This window comes from Typopeltis vanoorti, chromosome 26 (assembly GCF_054136105.1).
Source record: "Typopeltis vanoorti isolate ZY-2024b chromosome 26, IOZ_Tvanoo_1.0, whole genome shotgun sequence".
NCBI lineage: Eukaryota > Metazoa > Arthropoda > Arachnida > Uropygi > Thelyphonidae > Typopeltis > Typopeltis vanoorti.
In genome coordinates, this window is record NC_143574.1 from 21,409,185 (window position 1) to 21,426,127 (window position 16,943).

The 16,943-nt window shown below is 37.4% G+C and overlaps 1 protein-coding gene across 1 annotated transcript in view; it reads left to right on the forward strand.

Annotated features, from left to right (window-relative positions):
* Nucleotides 1-16,943, forward strand: part of LOC150092398 (laminin subunit gamma-1-like) — a 245,090-nt gene that overhangs the window by 30,863 nt on the left and 197,284 nt on the right. Inside the window, exon 6 of the mRNA XM_090415061.1 lies at nucleotides 7,293-7,415. Coding sequence (XP_090271187.1) covers nucleotides 7,293-7,415 — 123 coding nt within the window. The remainder of the gene's footprint in view (nucleotides 1-7,292; nucleotides 7,416-16,943) is intronic.

A 16,943-nucleotide genomic window follows, 5' to 3' on the forward strand; every position in this document is an offset into this window, starting at 1 on the left:
TGAATTAGCGGTCACATAAGGTGGGAATACCCTCTGGCTCTCGGGAATCACAGCCGTTGTGAATGCAAAGCGAATGAAGTAATGCTCGGGTGATACTTTGTTTGCCCGAGCCGGGCCAGAGATCATGGGTATCATGTATTGACGATCATCGCAGATGCTCAGTCATAGGTCGTATGCAATGCACAGTGTATATTCTCAAATCGTCTACTCAACTCGGCCTCCCCAAAATTAAATCACGAGTGCTCGTGCCCCCCCTCCCCGATTAAATCTTGAGTACTCGGCTCCCTCCAAGATTAAATTTTGAGTGTGCCACTGGCCATAATCCAATATGAAGACTTCACAATTTGTGCATTATAACTTCTGAACTTCAGTTCCTTGTCTACTGCCACTCTCAGATTTCTCATCTCCATTACCTGCTTCAAAGTTTTCCCACCAAGTGTATACTTTGCATCCCATCATTATTAACCAAATTTTAGAACATTATACTTGGGAACATTGAACTGATAGTTCCACTTATCTGCTCGCTCATACTATTCAGTCCTCCTATAGGGCCACAACATCTGCTTGACTTCCCGTCGTTCTCCCTAATTTTGCATCTTCTGCAAACACTTGATTATCTTCAATTAAACTCCACCCAGTATCATTAATATACAAGTTGAACATCAATGGCCCCCAAACAGCCCTGTGGCACACCATTAGTGACTTTCTTCTTTTGAGATACTGCACCTCCATAAACAACTTGCTGATACCTATCTGACAGACAGTCACCTTATGCAACTCACCAGTCTGTTATCCCATCCATTTGTTTCAATTTATTTAACAGCGGTTCATGTAGCAATTTATGAAAAGCTTTTAAAAAATCGAAGTAAACTACTGTATATGCATCTTCCCTGTGCAATGCATTCATCATTTTATTATAGTGCATATGCAAATTTCTAAAAGATGACTTGCCTTTGACAGACCCATGCTGTGGCAATCACAAAGAATACTGCTGTTATCAACCCATTTCTATATAATAGTTCTCACTAATCACTGTAGTACCTTAGCCATAACTCCAGAAATATAGAATGGCCTATTGTAGACACATGTTTATCACCAAATTTATGCAGTGGAATGATTTTACCCTCTTTCTACATATGTCAAGCCCGGCGTCAACTCCCTGGTACATTTTTTCAGAATGCGTGGTGATATATTATCAAGACCCACAGCCTTATTTACATCTAGTTTGCTCAACTCCCCATACATCTCTTGCTCACTTACAGTTAGTCTTTCTTCCCAATCATCAACTGCTCTCAATCTCTCCATGAAGTCACATTCACAAGATTGAAAGAACTTTATGCACTGCTCATTAAGTATCTCCACCACACCTTCTGCAACAGCTGTCTTTATACCATTTTCTCCAATCAATGTCATCCTTCCATAATCATTCTTTCTTTTGCTGGCTACGTATCGAAAGAACTCTTTCTGGCTTCATTAGCTAACTGCTGTTCATGCCTCTTTTTAGCTACCCTCACCAACCAAGTCACCTGTCTTGTCTGGTCTTTGTAGTCCTTATGGAATTGGTTATTTCCACTTCCCTTATGCTGCTTCCATAATGCCCTTTTTCTCTGTATCGCATCTCTTTATTCATCAATTTCACACCTACCTTATTTAACCTTCTCACCCTTGGAATACATTTAGATATTGCATCAACTAGATAGTTTTTGAAAATCCCCCAAGCTGCATTGATCTCTTTTCCAGCTAACTCCTCATTCCATGCTACACCTGCAAGCTGTCTCCTGAGCTCTTCATAATCACCCCATATACCCTTTCATACAGAGGTCCTCACACTGCTGGCAACCACCCAGGTAATTACATCATGGTCACTCTCACCAATTGGTGGGTGATTTGACACTTCATTTATAATTACATCCTCTGATGAGATGACCAAATCCAAGACCCTCAATCCTCGTGTGCCCTCTGTTGCATACTGTCTGAGGTAGTTATCCCTCAAAAACTCAAGAAACTCATTTTCTTTACTTCCAATTGCTATCTCACCATTCCAGTCTATATTGCTTATACATTTCATAGTCACTACCAACCTGGTCTATAACGACATCCAACCAAGTATTTCATTCCATTCACCTCTATCTCACATCGAACTGCCTCAAAACCACTGGCACTATTTCCCCTCTTGCATTTCTACTTTGTATGGACATAACTCTTTCTCTATCATCAATAGCACTCCCCCTCCCTTTTTACCCCTTCTATATTCATGAAACACATCATATCCTTCCATCTCTATTCTTGTCAGGATGTCATCCTCATCTAACCATGTTCATTTATTCCAACAATTTTTGGGTGAACAGACTCAATTAGTGCAACCATTTCATCTGCTTTGTTTCTTACACTTCTAGCATTTCTATATAAACACAACAGCTCATTCCTGGATCTACAGCTAGTTTCACCGATAACACTCATTCGATGTGATATCTCTATGCTCGACTGGGGCCATTTTCCTTTCTGCTTATTCATTTTAGAATCCTTTTCAATTCCAACTGTTTCCTCTTGATCCCAGGTCATCCCATTCCTTTCCTGTCTACGCATGCGCTCACATCCTCTTGGAGCATCTACCTTTCTCATGCTGTGTACCCCTTGAACAAAATGGCATTCATCTTGCACACCCAGTCTCTCATTTTCCACACTCATACCACTTACTTCCTCATTTATAACCACCTCTTCAATCTCTCCTGTCGTACTCTTCTGCTCTTCCACATCACTTTCCACTTGATCTGATTCATTCTCTGTACTCAATAACAGTCTCTCCAAATGACTCACACCATAACCACTCAAATTCAGTCCATCGCTCCCATACAGTTCACTTCATGTTTCAAACTCATTCCACATATTAACAAATTGTACTCCCCTCTCCTCACACATTTGAGCCAACATACCATTCATAATCCTTGCTCTCCACCTCATCTCACCACAGTCATACCTAGGCACTTGCTTACTACCCTTCCTGTCACACTATTCTCTTTTATCCTTCTAAGCAGCCTCCTGATATCCATTCTGACATGCTCTTTGTCCTCTGTCAAGTCATTTGTACATATTAAAACCATGAACTCCTTCGCTCACTTCCTCCTCAGATCCAATGCCTCAATCACTCGACTCATTTTACCACCTGGAATCAAATATAATGAGTAGCTATTGTGGGGTGAGTGTTCAACCACTTACAATGAGTCTTCTGACACTCTGAATTCTTAAAAGTAATACTGATACTATATGTATGTATATTCTTATCTTCCTCAACTTGTATACCAGTGTGCCAAGTGCATCTGCCAAATGCCTTATTTATCTGCTTGACACTTGGATATAGCCATACATTCAATCGAATTATTTCAGTTTTGTGACCACATTTTTATTAAAAAAGACTGTTTTTTTAAAAACTAAACAAGCACTAAAAAACAGACCCAACAAGTTTCGTTAGTCGTCAGACTAACATCTTCAGGGGGTAAAGATAACTAACAGTTTAAAGCACAAACTATAAGAAATTATGAAAAAAAGCAAGTTCATTTGTTGGTATTATTACAACGTGTATTAACGGTTGTATAGATCTGTTATTCAGTTTTTTTAACGAACTTTTTTGATGTTCATAATACCAACAAATGAACTTGTTTTTTTTTATAATTTCTTATAGTTTGTGCTTTAAACTGTTAGTTATCTTTACCCCTGAAGATGTTAGTCTGACAACTAACAAAACTTGTCGGGTTTGTTTTTTAGTACTTGTTTAGTTTTTAAAAAACAGTTTTTTTTTAATAAAAATGTGGTCACAAAACCGAAATAATTTGATTGAACTTGTTAACCACAGAAACCTCCACATGATTATAGCCATACACTGTCTGTGTTAACAACACATAAGATGTGTTACCTTTTTGCTCTTGTATATTGGAAATTTATGACGTCTGCATTACTTCAACTTTGGTATCTCTTTTGGGTCTGGCTCCCACTGATGATACTTAATTAAAGATTAAAACTGATCTGGTTAGTGGCCCTTCCCATAATGCATAGCATTATACACACCTGAAAGGCTGTGCACACTGCATTGTGGGATACCTAGTCTTTAAGATACTTCATGTGCACACTTTGTTTGTACACACGTGGATAAAGGATTAAACAAGAATATAATTTCTTGGTAAATTTAATTTGTGTAACAACTACTTCTCTCTCTCAATCTTTCCCCCTCACAAAACGTTATCTTAAGGTGCTGATGTATGTTGACTATAGGGCATTCCATAATAAATCACCTTATGGTTATGCATATACATCTCCTTTTGACTGCACTCTCACCAACTTCGCACACATACACACATGCATGCACACAGTATTATTAATACAACTGAAAAATATTTATTGAAGTTTTTAACATACCTCATGTTATTACTTTAGTTTTGACATTTATAACATGTCTTTATATTTCTAATTTGAATAAATATTATTCCGATAATTGTTATAATTATATAAATGATAAAATCCATGCATACAAAAAAAATCAATGACATATTGGTGTATAGTCCATCATTTTCTTGTGCATCTTTTGTCAAAGAAGTATCCACCATTGTTAAGAGGGGGTGATTCATACCCCCTTGCTGAATATAAGATGATGATGAAGCCTCCAAAGAAAAATTCACAGATGTGGCAATGTTTTGTTATATTATTCTTCATATGTGTTGTTCATTTTTATATATTTCTAATGCTCTGTAGATAATGTCCAGATACATGTGTGTGTACATATTTATCTTTGGTGAATAATGGTTAAGTGGGTAAGCCTTCCACTTTGCTACTGATGGGTTAGTTATGCTGTAGCATTGATATTTATTAAAGTCCATTAGATACATGTGCTGTTCTTTGTGCAATGTATCACCATCCATCTGGCTTATTTGATGCCTACTTTAGAGAAGAAAGATGAGCACTCAATATATTTGGGCATTCATGTTTCATCTTAGTAGGCTTATAAGGTTATGTATTTCTTAACCATAAACAGATACAGACAGAGTCTCAATTTCTTATACTTCCCTTCATCCTTCCTAATCAAGCTGGCATGTATACATCCCTGTTGCATGTATATTACTTTATACCCAACTAGCATTACAAACACTTCATGCACAATTCTTAGCACTTGCTGGTTCAGTTTCGATCATGTTGGAATATTCAGTGAAAAAACATTGCTCTAAACAAGGGTCCTAGTTCAAAATATGGAAATTTTACTCTTTAATCATAAAGCATACCACAGATAAAAAAAGGTGAAGGTATTTGGAACATTCAGAGGTATGTGAAATGAAATAAATTGAGTTTGATCTATGTATTTATTAATTAATGTATGCTATTTTATTATGCAGGGAGCATGTTTGAAAATCATTGGAACAATTGGATAAAGGACAAAATGCAGTGAATTGAAACAGCATGAATATTATTATTATTATTACCCCAAGACCTCATGGAGTCAAAGACTCATCTGGGAGGTCCTTTTATCACACACACACACATCTCATCATACCGTGTCTTAAACACACTCAAACTCCTTGCAGACACCACACTCTCAGGCAAGGCATTCCAATCATTCACAACTTTGCACGAAAAAAACCTGCCTCTCACTCCCCTACTCACACCCTCTTTATACAGTTTCCAGGAATGACCTCTGGTTCTCCCCTGATCTCCCACTATTCTCTGTAGAACTTCTCCACCATTGATCCTATAACAACCCCTTACCAACTTGCAAGTCTCTATCATATCTCCCACTCTTCCTCCTGTCCATCAGACTCTGCAAATTACATCTTCTCAATCTTTCCTCATACTTGCCATTCCAGAGGTCAGAAACTACCTTAGTCAGTCGCCTTTGGACCCTTTCCAACATCTCTTCATCCTTCTGAAAACCCGCTGACCAAATCTGGGCACAATAGTCCATGTGTGGCCTAATCAAAGCCTTATACAACGGAACAAGAATCTCCCTACTTCTACACGTCAGTGTCCTCCGCATCATTCCCAGAAACTTTGTGTTGTCTTCACAATTTTTGTGATGTGTCCCCAAAATTTTAGATCCTTATCCACCATCACCCCCAGATCTATTATTTCCTCTACTTCCAACAATATATTCTCACCAAGCATAAATTCTGCATCCCATCTTTGTTTTCCAAATTTTAAAACCTTACATTTTGCAACATTGAACTCACATCCCCATTTCCATGCCCAATCACTCAATTTATTCAAGTCTCCTTGTAAGGCCACAACATCTTCACTACTCTTTATGGTTTGTTCCAACTTTGCATCATCTGCAAACAACTGAATATCTCCATCCAAATCTTCGCCAATATCATTAATATACAAGTTAAACAGTAATGGCCCTAAAACAGACCCCTGAGGCATTCCACTAGTGACTTTCCTTTTCCTGTATATCGTACCCCCATACACAACTTGTCGATACCTATCAGATAGCCAGTCTCCAATCCAATGCACTAATCTAATATCCAACCCCATTTGCTCTAATTTAAAGAATTTTCTAATTCAACTTATCATGCGGTAATCTGTCAAAAGCCTTTGCAAAATCGAAGTATATTACTGTATCCTTCTCCTCTGTCCAAGGAAGCAGTCACTTTATTGTAATAAGTAAGTAGATTACTAAAACATGACCTCCTTTTAGCAAATCCATGCTGTCCATCAAAGATAACATCATTGTTGTCAACCCAACTCTGGATCCTAGTTCTCACAATCTTCTTCAACAACTTAACCACAACACCTGGCACACAGATAGGCCTATAGTTTGATGCTTGAGTTCGATCACCTCCTTTATGAAGTGGCACAATCTTGCCCTCCTTCCACTCCTTAGGAACTTGACCGAGTGCAAGACTCATATTAAAAAAATATGTCCAGGCAGGTGTCAACTCCCTGGCACATTCCTTCAGAATACGCAGTGATATATTATCAAGTCCCACAGCCTTATTTACATCTAGTTTACTCAACTCCCCAAATACCTCTTGCTCACTTATAGTCAATCTTTCCTCCCCATCATCAACTGCTCTCAATCTCTCCATGAAGTCAAATTCACAAGATTGAAAGATCTTTATGAACTGCTCATTAAGTATTTATTTATAAGCTTATTTATCAGTGTTTTTTTCTTAAGACAAACGGAGTGCAACTTTAGAAAATTGTTATTAATGCATTTTAAACAAATGATATACTTAAGTTTAGAATATAGTAAATCCATTAAATTTTGGTTCAAAAATATATGTTAATGTCATCATTTATTTCTTGTTTAGATGAGGAAGGATGGCAAGCAATTGATCACTCAGGAACAACCTCTCCAGTGGTTTATGATGCTGATTTACAACTTATTGAGGTGGGGACTCAAGCCCATAATGTTGTCTACTTCTTTGCTCCTGGTAAGAAATTCTGATGGAAAATTTATTTGATTCTTCTTGCACTAAAGTAGACTTAATATACATTAATCTTTCAGTTATCTGATCACATTTTGGGAAATCAGTTTACTAGTCTATTAATTGAGGGTTGTTTCATGATGCTGTCACGAGTCATTTGACAAGCTAGCCCTTTCAATGGTTTGGTTATTTTCGGCTCAAATAATTGATAATAACAAAGCATCTTTGTTATTATTTGTAATATACAGTATATTCTTTAATAAAAAATTTAGTTTGATCCTTTATCCAAGTGTGAGCAAACAAAGTTTGTGCCTGAAAGTATCTTCAGGTGAAAAAGTGAAAGATAAACTTTCAACATCTTTCTCTAAATCCAGATTAATTTAATAAAAAGGTGGCACACCGTTTGGCAACTCCTGTAGGTAGAGATGACCTTGCTAATGCTTCTGCCTGGTATCTCCACTTGGGCCTGGCTCCCACTGATGAGACCTCAATAAAGGTCGAAACTGGTGAGGGCCATTATGAGTTCGCTCTCTTAAGGTTTTTGCCTTAAGGGAGCAATTTGAGTCTCCAGGGAAAGTGTTCTCTGGCACGGCCCTGTGAAGGATTTTGTTGGTGAATGCTTTTCTTCAGAATATGAGCGGTTCTGCTTGATGGTGGTGGGTGGAAGGCCATCACTGAGTGGAGCCAACGCTGAGATGGACGGTCTTTCGTCCATAATTGAGTGGCCTAGAGATCGTCCAAATTTTTAGAGACAGCTTTACTTATTCATAAGGTCGAAACTAGTCTGGGTAGTGGCCCTTCCCTTAATGCATAACATTATACATATCTGCAAGGAGATGTATTTTGCATTATGGGAGATACTGAGGTAGGAGTGATGTTAGCTTGCTCCACCTTTGCAACGAGTTGCCCAGTGTTGTACCACCTTACCCCAGTCCTGAAGATACTTTCAGGTGCAAACTTTGTTTGCTCACACTTGGATAAAGGATTAAACTAAATTTATTATAGTCTAACCAAGTGAAAAATAAACTTTCAACAGTATATTCTTCTTTGATTCATTTTGATATTTATTTAACAATACTTTTAATTAATTATTAGAAGTTACTCTTTTGACGTTTTTAAAGTATTTGGTCATATCTGTCCCATACCAAAGCCTGTTTGAGTGCCTAATTTCCTCTCCATTTGTTCACTGCATGTTATGGTGAGGGACTTCTTCTCTTCACTTTCTTGATAAATGCTGGTGATACAGGGCTCCACACTTTCTTCCATACCACAGTTCCTTCTTTACATAAATTATGTTTTGTCACTGATCTCAAATCCTATTCATAGTTTTGATAACAAACTATGCATTGCTCAAACATTCTACACTTTAAAATCTTCCATAACTAGTACCTTAAACAATGATCTCTTTGCCAATGAAAGTGGGTGGAGGACAACCTTTCAAATTGAATGCTACCAAGCTTGTTCTGTCATTCTCACAAGAAATATATTTCATTTCTTTTTACTTTTGATAATACTCCTATATTCAGACAAGATCATGGGCTAACATCCATGTCTAATCTTTTCTGGCACAGATAAATTGCATCCCTAGTTTCCTAAGCCTTCAAAATAGTTGGTGTCCTTTTCTGTTCAAAATACTGCTTACTTTACAATTGCTAACTATACAAATTCCAGCTCTGGCCAATCAGTTAATCCAGGCAATCCAGTTAAGCATCAGCTTCCCCTCCTCTCATAAGCTTTCTTTAACTTCTCTCAGATATTCTGGTTCTGCCTTATGCCTTTTGTGCAAGTACTTCCAAAAGGGTGCTCTTTGTTAGTGAAAATCAATTCACTGTTCTATTTCAAGCTCAGAAAGCTAGTGTTTCCTGTTCTCCTCTTTCTCCTCCTCCCATTTCATTTCATCTGCCTCTGAAAAACATCTTTCTGTATGTAGTGTTCTCCAAGGATTACAACCTCAGGCTGGTCAAAACTATCAGTAGGGTCTCTTGCTCATTTTAACCTCTTGCCCACACATGGCAGTGCACTATTAAGTTCTTCAATCTCTCATGTATGGAGTTATAATAATCATAATAATAATTAAAATATTTTAAACTCTTAAATCAGTTGCTACTAGATAAGCATCTGATTCTGTGGAACTGAAATAAGGCTTAATTAGAAATTCTGAATATTCAAGATGTGAATACTTTGGATAATTGCTGGCTAGGTTGGCTAGTGGAGCATCTCCACTCTCCAATCTACAGAATATGAGTTGAATTCCTGCTATGTTATGAATGTTTGTGAATGTCTTTAAGTGGTAGGTGATTTTTATCACCTGGAGTGAGACCAAAAATGTTTCATTGTAATCCTGAAGTGGGCTTGTAAGTATTAACAAGCCACTTCAGTCTCTAGAGTACTAAATCTAGTTTAGTTCTTGAGAGCATGGTTGGTTCTCAGGTTATCTCATTATTGGTGTGTTACAGATTTGAAACCCTTCATAGGTGGGATTCACATAAAAAGTTAGGATCAGCCCTACCAGTATTGGTTCATTATAAATTCAAATAAATTAATGACTGTTTAGTATAAAATATCTATTTATCACCAAACAAACTGATAGACCAATGTTTATAGCAATTTAAATTTCTGCAAGAAACAGCAAAGGAACATGATATTTTTGCCAAACTGCTCTGTAGTGTGCCACTTAAAAATAAGTGATCCATACAAGCACCCTGTTTGTCTCCATTGCTTTTTATAGAATTTCATTGATTTATTATTATTATTACGGGTATCTCCATGGAGTCAGTAGACTCATCGCGGGAGACCCAAACTAGCAAAACAATATCTGTCATATCTCTTCTTGAATTCATTTACAGACGAAGAGCTCACAACTAAGTCAGGCAAAGTTTGACAGATGCTTTGTAAAGATTAACAAGCCACTTCAGTCTCTAGAGTACTAAACCTAGTTTAATTCATGAGAGCATGGTTGGTTCTCAAGTTATCTCATTATTGGTGTGTTACAGGTTTGAAACCCTTCATAGGAGGGATTCACATAAAAAGTTAGGATCAGCCCTACCATTATCGGTTCATTATAAATTCAATTTCCTGTTCTATTTAGAGGACAGAAAAAAACCCAGATTATCTGTTGGAAATTATTAATACACGATGCCTTCATGCATTGAATGTTTATTGATGCTTGAATGTTTAATATCAGCTGGAGATTTTGGTGAAAGAATTATAAAATCATTTAATAAAAATCAAAATCATAAAAATCATTTAATAAAAATTAAAACCATAAATATGAAAACCATACAAATAAAAATAACAACTATAAAAATGTATTTATCAGCTATTAAAAGAACTAGTATTTATATTAAGAAATGGAGGCAGCATAAGAGAAGTGGAAATAACCAATTCCATGAGGACTACAAAGAAAAGGCAAGGCAGGTGACTTGGTTGGTGAGGGTAGCTAAAGAGAGGTATGAACAGTAGTTGGCTAATGAAGCCAAAAAGAATCCTAAGGAGTTCTTTCGATATGTAGCCAGCAAAAGAAAGAATGGTTATGAAAGGATGACATTGATAGGGGAAAATGGTATAAAGACAGCTGTTGCAGAAGGTGTGGTGGAGATAATTAATGAGCAGTTCATAAAGATCTTTCAATCTTGTGAATGCGACTTCATGGAGAGATTGAGAGCAGTTGATGATGGGGAGGAGAGACTGACTGTAAGTGAGCAAAAGGTGTATGGGGAGTTGAGCAAACTAGGTGTAAATAAGGCTGTAGGACTTGATAATACATCACCATGTATTCTGAAGGAATGTGCCAGGGAGTTGATGACAGCCCTGACATATTTTTTTAATATGAGTCTTGCACTTGGTCAAGTCCCTAAGGAGTGGAAAGAGGGTAAGATTGTGCCACTTCATAAAGGAGGTGATAGAACTCAAGCATCAAACTATAGGCCTATCTGTGTGTCAGGTGTTGTAGTTAAGTCGTTGGAGAAGCTTGTGAGAACTAGGATCCAGAGTTGGGTTGACAACAATGGTATTATCTTTGATGGACAGCATGGATTTGCTAAAGGGAGGTCATGTTTGAGTAATCTACTTACTTATTACAATAAAGTGACTGCTTCCATCGATAGAGAAGGATACACAATAATGTACTTAGATTTTGCAAAGGCTTTTGATAGATTACCACATGATAAGTTGATAGTCAAACTGGAGTGGATGGGGTTGGATATTAGATTGGTGCATTGATTGGAGACTGGCTATCTGATAGGTATCAACAAGTGTATGGGGGAGCAATATCCAGGAAAAGGAAAGTTACTAGTGGTGTGCCTCAGGGGTCTGTTTTAGGGCCATTGCTGTTTAACTTGTATATTAATGATATTGGTGAAGATTTGGATAGAGATATTCAGTTGTTTACAGGTGATGCAAAGTTGGGACAAACCATGAAGAGTAGAGAAGATGTTGTGGCCTTACAAGAAGACTTGAATAAATTGAGTGATTGGGCACGCGAATCGGGATGTGAGTTCAATGTTGCAAAATGTAAGGTTTTAAAATTTGGAAAAACAAAAATGGGATGCAGAATTTATGCTTGGTGACGATATATTGTTGGAGGCAGAGGAAATAAGAGATATGGGAGTAAAAGTGGATAAGGATCTAAAATTTAGGGGACACACAGCCAAAATTGTGAAGACAACACAAAGACTTCTGGGAATGATGCGGAGGACACTGACTTGCAGAAGTAGGGAGATTCTTGTTCCATTGTATAAGGCTTTGATTAAGCCACACATGGGCTGTTGTGCCCAGATTTGGTCACCTGGTTTTCAGAAGGATGGAGAGATGTTGGAGGGTCCAGAGGCAACTGACTAAGGTAGTTTCTAACCTCCGAAATGTCGAGTATGACCAAAGATTGAGAAGATGCAACTTGGAGTCTGGTGGACAGGAGGAGGGGAGATATGATAGAGAGTTACAAGTTATTAAGGGGTTATTATAGGATCAATGCTGGAGAGGTTCTACAGAAAATGGTGGGAGGTCAGGGGGGAACCAGAGGTCATACCTGGAAGCTGTATAAGGAGGGTGTGAACAGCAGGTTTTTTTTCATGCAGAGTTGTGAATGATTAGAATGCCTTCCTTGCCTGAGAGTGTGGTGTCTGCAGAGAATTTGAGTGTGTTTAAAGCATGGTATAATGAGCTGTGTGTTTGATAAAAGGACCTCCTAGATGAGTCTTTGACTCCATGTGGTCTTGGGTAATAATAATAATAATGAGTTTTAGAAAGTTAGAACTGTTATATTACTGTTATGTGATGCTTGTCCGTGATGTTGGCCTTGATCTAGCACTGTGTAAAAGTTAGAATACTTAGGACTGTATATTTGTGTTCTTTTTTTTTTTTTAATTTTTAAATGAAAAAAGAGATTAAACACATAATAAAGATTTAATAAATGCACTCTCAAATTCCAATAACTTTAAACTTAAAGGAAAAATTCTAAAAATTACCAAATACTTCACGCACGCACGCACGCATGCACGCGCGCACGCACACACACACACACACACACACACATTTATTATTATTTTTTTATTTTATTTAACTTGTTACAAAAGGTCTATTTACATACTATAAGTATATATATATTACAGAGAAAGTGAATCAACATTACAGTTCAATTTCACTCTTAGTTATCGTTCAGATGAAGTGTATTGTCGTCAGCAATCCAGAACAGGGTACCAGTTGGATTCCACTCCTCTATGAATTTTGCGACAGTTCTTGTTTCTTAAAGTCCAGTGAAAGCCTGCATTGTAGTTTCTGAGTTAAGCTATATATGAGGGTTTGTGCCGATTTGGTGATGGATGGGTTTTGGTTATTTCTTGTGTGTTTTAGGTAGAAGCTGTAGATGACATCCTTAGCACAGATGAAGAGGAAATTGCATATTCTCTGTCTGTTTTTCTTCTGTATGGATTAAATTCCAGTAGTCTTCTTTGCTGTGTGTGTCGTTACAAGTGCTAGAGGCAGTATTAAGAGCATAGGTGATCATCACTTTGTTAGCCGGACAGGTAAGGTATGTGTGTTCCAAGGTACCTGAAACTTTGCAGAATAGACACAGATCCGTTTCTCTAAGTTGAAATTTGTAGGGCTTAGAAGAGATTGTCAAGATGTTAATGCCATAGTCTCCACTGTATTTTGGAATCTGGTTTGGCACACTTTGATTTATATGGAAGATCCCACTGAAATCTGGATGGTACGTACAGCTTTGTGGATGAGAGGGTTAAGGATGAATACACGAAGGGCAAAGTTGGAGGCCCTGACATAAGGAGGTGGTATATTTTCTTGTAGTTGGAGGGAAGCATTGGAAGTGAGGCTTCAGGTGATACAAGATGAAAGATCGGCTCCGTTCAGTTTCTAGAAAGAATACAGATTCCCTGAAGTGTAAGCGATGTCTGTTAGCCAACATTTTTTTTGAGGAATTTGAACAAAAAGCAATCTCCTCTTTTACTTTAAAACCGAAAATTTGGCTTAGATACATGGATGATATATTCCTCATATGGGAGCATGGTACTGAGAATCTTCACAAGTTTCTCGACCACTTAAACAACCGCCATCAAGATATAAAATTGACTATGGAGATTGAAGAAAATAGTTCCATCTGTTTCCTAGATGTTAAACTCACCAAGACGCCTGAATCAATTAAAGTCTCTATATTTAGAAAGCCAACTCATACAGACAGATATCTGCATGCGTCATCCCATCACCATCCAGCGCAAAAGTTGGGTATTATATCAACTCTAGTGAATCGTGCAAGATCTGTACTGTCAGATGAAGAAGAACTGAAAAAGGAACTACAACATCTTAAATGGACCTTTAAAAACAATGGCTACTCTCTAAAAAATATTAACAACCAATTATCCCACCGTCAACGTAGCAACATAGAGACACAGGACGACTCCAAAGGTCATATCGTCTTGCCATATATCAGCACACTATCCAAAAAGCTGAGTAGAATTCTAAAGAAGTTTAACATAAAAACGTGCTTCTCGACTATGCCAAAAATAAGATCACGCTTCAACAATTATAAACAACCTCACAACCTTCTACAATTCCCAGGTGTATACAAGGTCACTTGTGAATGCGGAAAGCCTTACTATGGGCAGACAGAGAAATCTATCTTACTACGTCTCGAAGAGCACCAGCGTGACATTGCTTATAAAAGAACCAGAGCAACTGCTCTGTCAAGCCATGTCCTGTTTTCAATAAACACGAACAACGAAAGCCACCAACATGAAATAAACTGGACATCAACTTCAAACCTACACATCTGCCATGATGAAGTAGAGCGCCGCATTGTCGAGTCAAAAGAAATCACCTTGTACCCTTTTCACATGAATAACAATCTTAGCTATAATTTGCCTGACTCTTTCAACTCTACTATTAGATACTGGAGATCGCGTGATTCCACACACGCACAGGTGTACAACAATAGCACTTTAACTTGGACTGTAGTTCCAGCTCATAATAACTGTAATTTACAGTCGAATATTATGGCTTTATAATTGTATAGCTTTAGAGTGTGTCGATGTTAATTTCGTGTCTTTTAATATCTTTCTGTGTTCTTATCGCCTGATGAAGTCATTCTTGACGAAACATGTTGCGTTTTTTCAAATAAATGTCATTGTGTTATAATTCTCGGGTTTTAAGTCAGTTAATTTAGAAAAATGAATATATATATATATATATATATATATATATATATATATATCTATATCTATATATATATATATATGGATGGATGGATGGATGGATGGACGGACGGACGGACGTATAAAATGTACGTACGTATATAAATATGAATGTACGTACGTACATTCATATTTATATATACTGACTTAGATCCGAGAACTAGAAATAACAATGAAATTTATTCAAAACGCAACATGTTTCATTGGATTGTCCGACTTCTTCAGTCGGATGGATGGATGGATGTGTATATATACATTCATATTTATATATACTGACTTAGATCCGAGAACTAGAAATAACAATGAAATTTATTCAAAACGCAACATGTTTCATTGGATTGTCCGACTTCTTCAGGCGTGGGAACATAGAAAGCAAATAAAAAAACACTATAAGAAACATCGTATCACTATAAAAACGACTATTATAAATTCAGTTAGCTTTGAACTATAGCTGCAGTCCGTGTTGAAGTTCTATTGTTGGGCATCTGCATGCGTCTGATTTCACGAGTGTGCCAATATCAGATAGCAGAGCTGAAAGAGTCCAGTAGATTATAACTAAGGTTATTATTTATATGATGAGGGTCCATAACAATTTCTTTAGACTCGACTATGCGGCGCTCCACCTCATCAAGACATATATGAAGATTTGAAGTTGTTGTCCAGATTATCTCATGTTGACAGCCTTCATCATTTGTGTTTCCTGAAAACAGTACATGGCTTGACAGGCACTTGCTCTAGTTCTTTTGTAGGCAATGTCCCTCTGTTGTTCTTCCAGACGTAGGAGGACGGATTTTTCAGTTTGGCCATAGTATTGTTTCCCACAGTCACACGTGATTTTGTACACTCCTGGGAATTTTAGATGGTTGTGAGCTTGTTTGTATTTGTTTAAAATCGATCTTAGTTTAGGAAGAGTAGAGAAGAGCTAAAAAATGAACTACAACATCTACAAAGAACCTTCACAACTAATGGCTATTCATCGAAAACTATTAATAAGCATCTATACCACCATCAAAACAACTCGGAAACACAAGACAACCCCAAAGGTTATATCTCTTTACCATACATCAGCTCGCTCTCCACGAAACTAAGAAGAATTTTATGAAAGTTCAACATAAAAACCTGCTTCTCTACTCTTCCTAAACTAAAATCGATTTTAAGCAAATACAAATAAGCTCACAACCATCTACAATTCCCAGGAATGTACAAAATCACGTGTGACTGTGGGAAACAATACTATGGCCAAACTGAAAAATCCATCCTCCTACGTCTGCAAGAACACCAGAGGGACATTGCCTACAAAAGAACTAGAGCAAGTGCCCTATCAAACCATGTAGTTTTCAGTAAACACAAATGATGAAGGCCATCAACATGAGATAAACTGGACAACAACTTCAAACCTTCATATATGCCTTGACAAGGTGGAGTGCCGCATAGTCAAGTCTAAGGAAATTGTTATGGACCCTCATCATATACAGGGTGTTCGGGATAAATTTGACAGTTTCGTAAGGAAAAAGAAAATCTTCTTTGTATCTATTAAATTTAATGAATTGACAAAAAAACATTACAGGCAGAGTTAATTACAATACTATCAACAAGATTTACTCAAAATAACCACCATTAGCATCGATCACAGCTTCAATTCTGCTTCGGAACCTCGAACAAGCTGATGCTACAGTCTCCCTGGGAAGGGCCGCAAAAACTGTTTTAATTTTATCCATTAACTGGGCTTTTGTATTACTGGAAGTGCGATTGGTGTCTTTTTCAACTGCGCCCCATACAAAATAATCCATGGGGTTAAGGTCTGGGGAGTTTGGAGGCCAAACATTTGGAC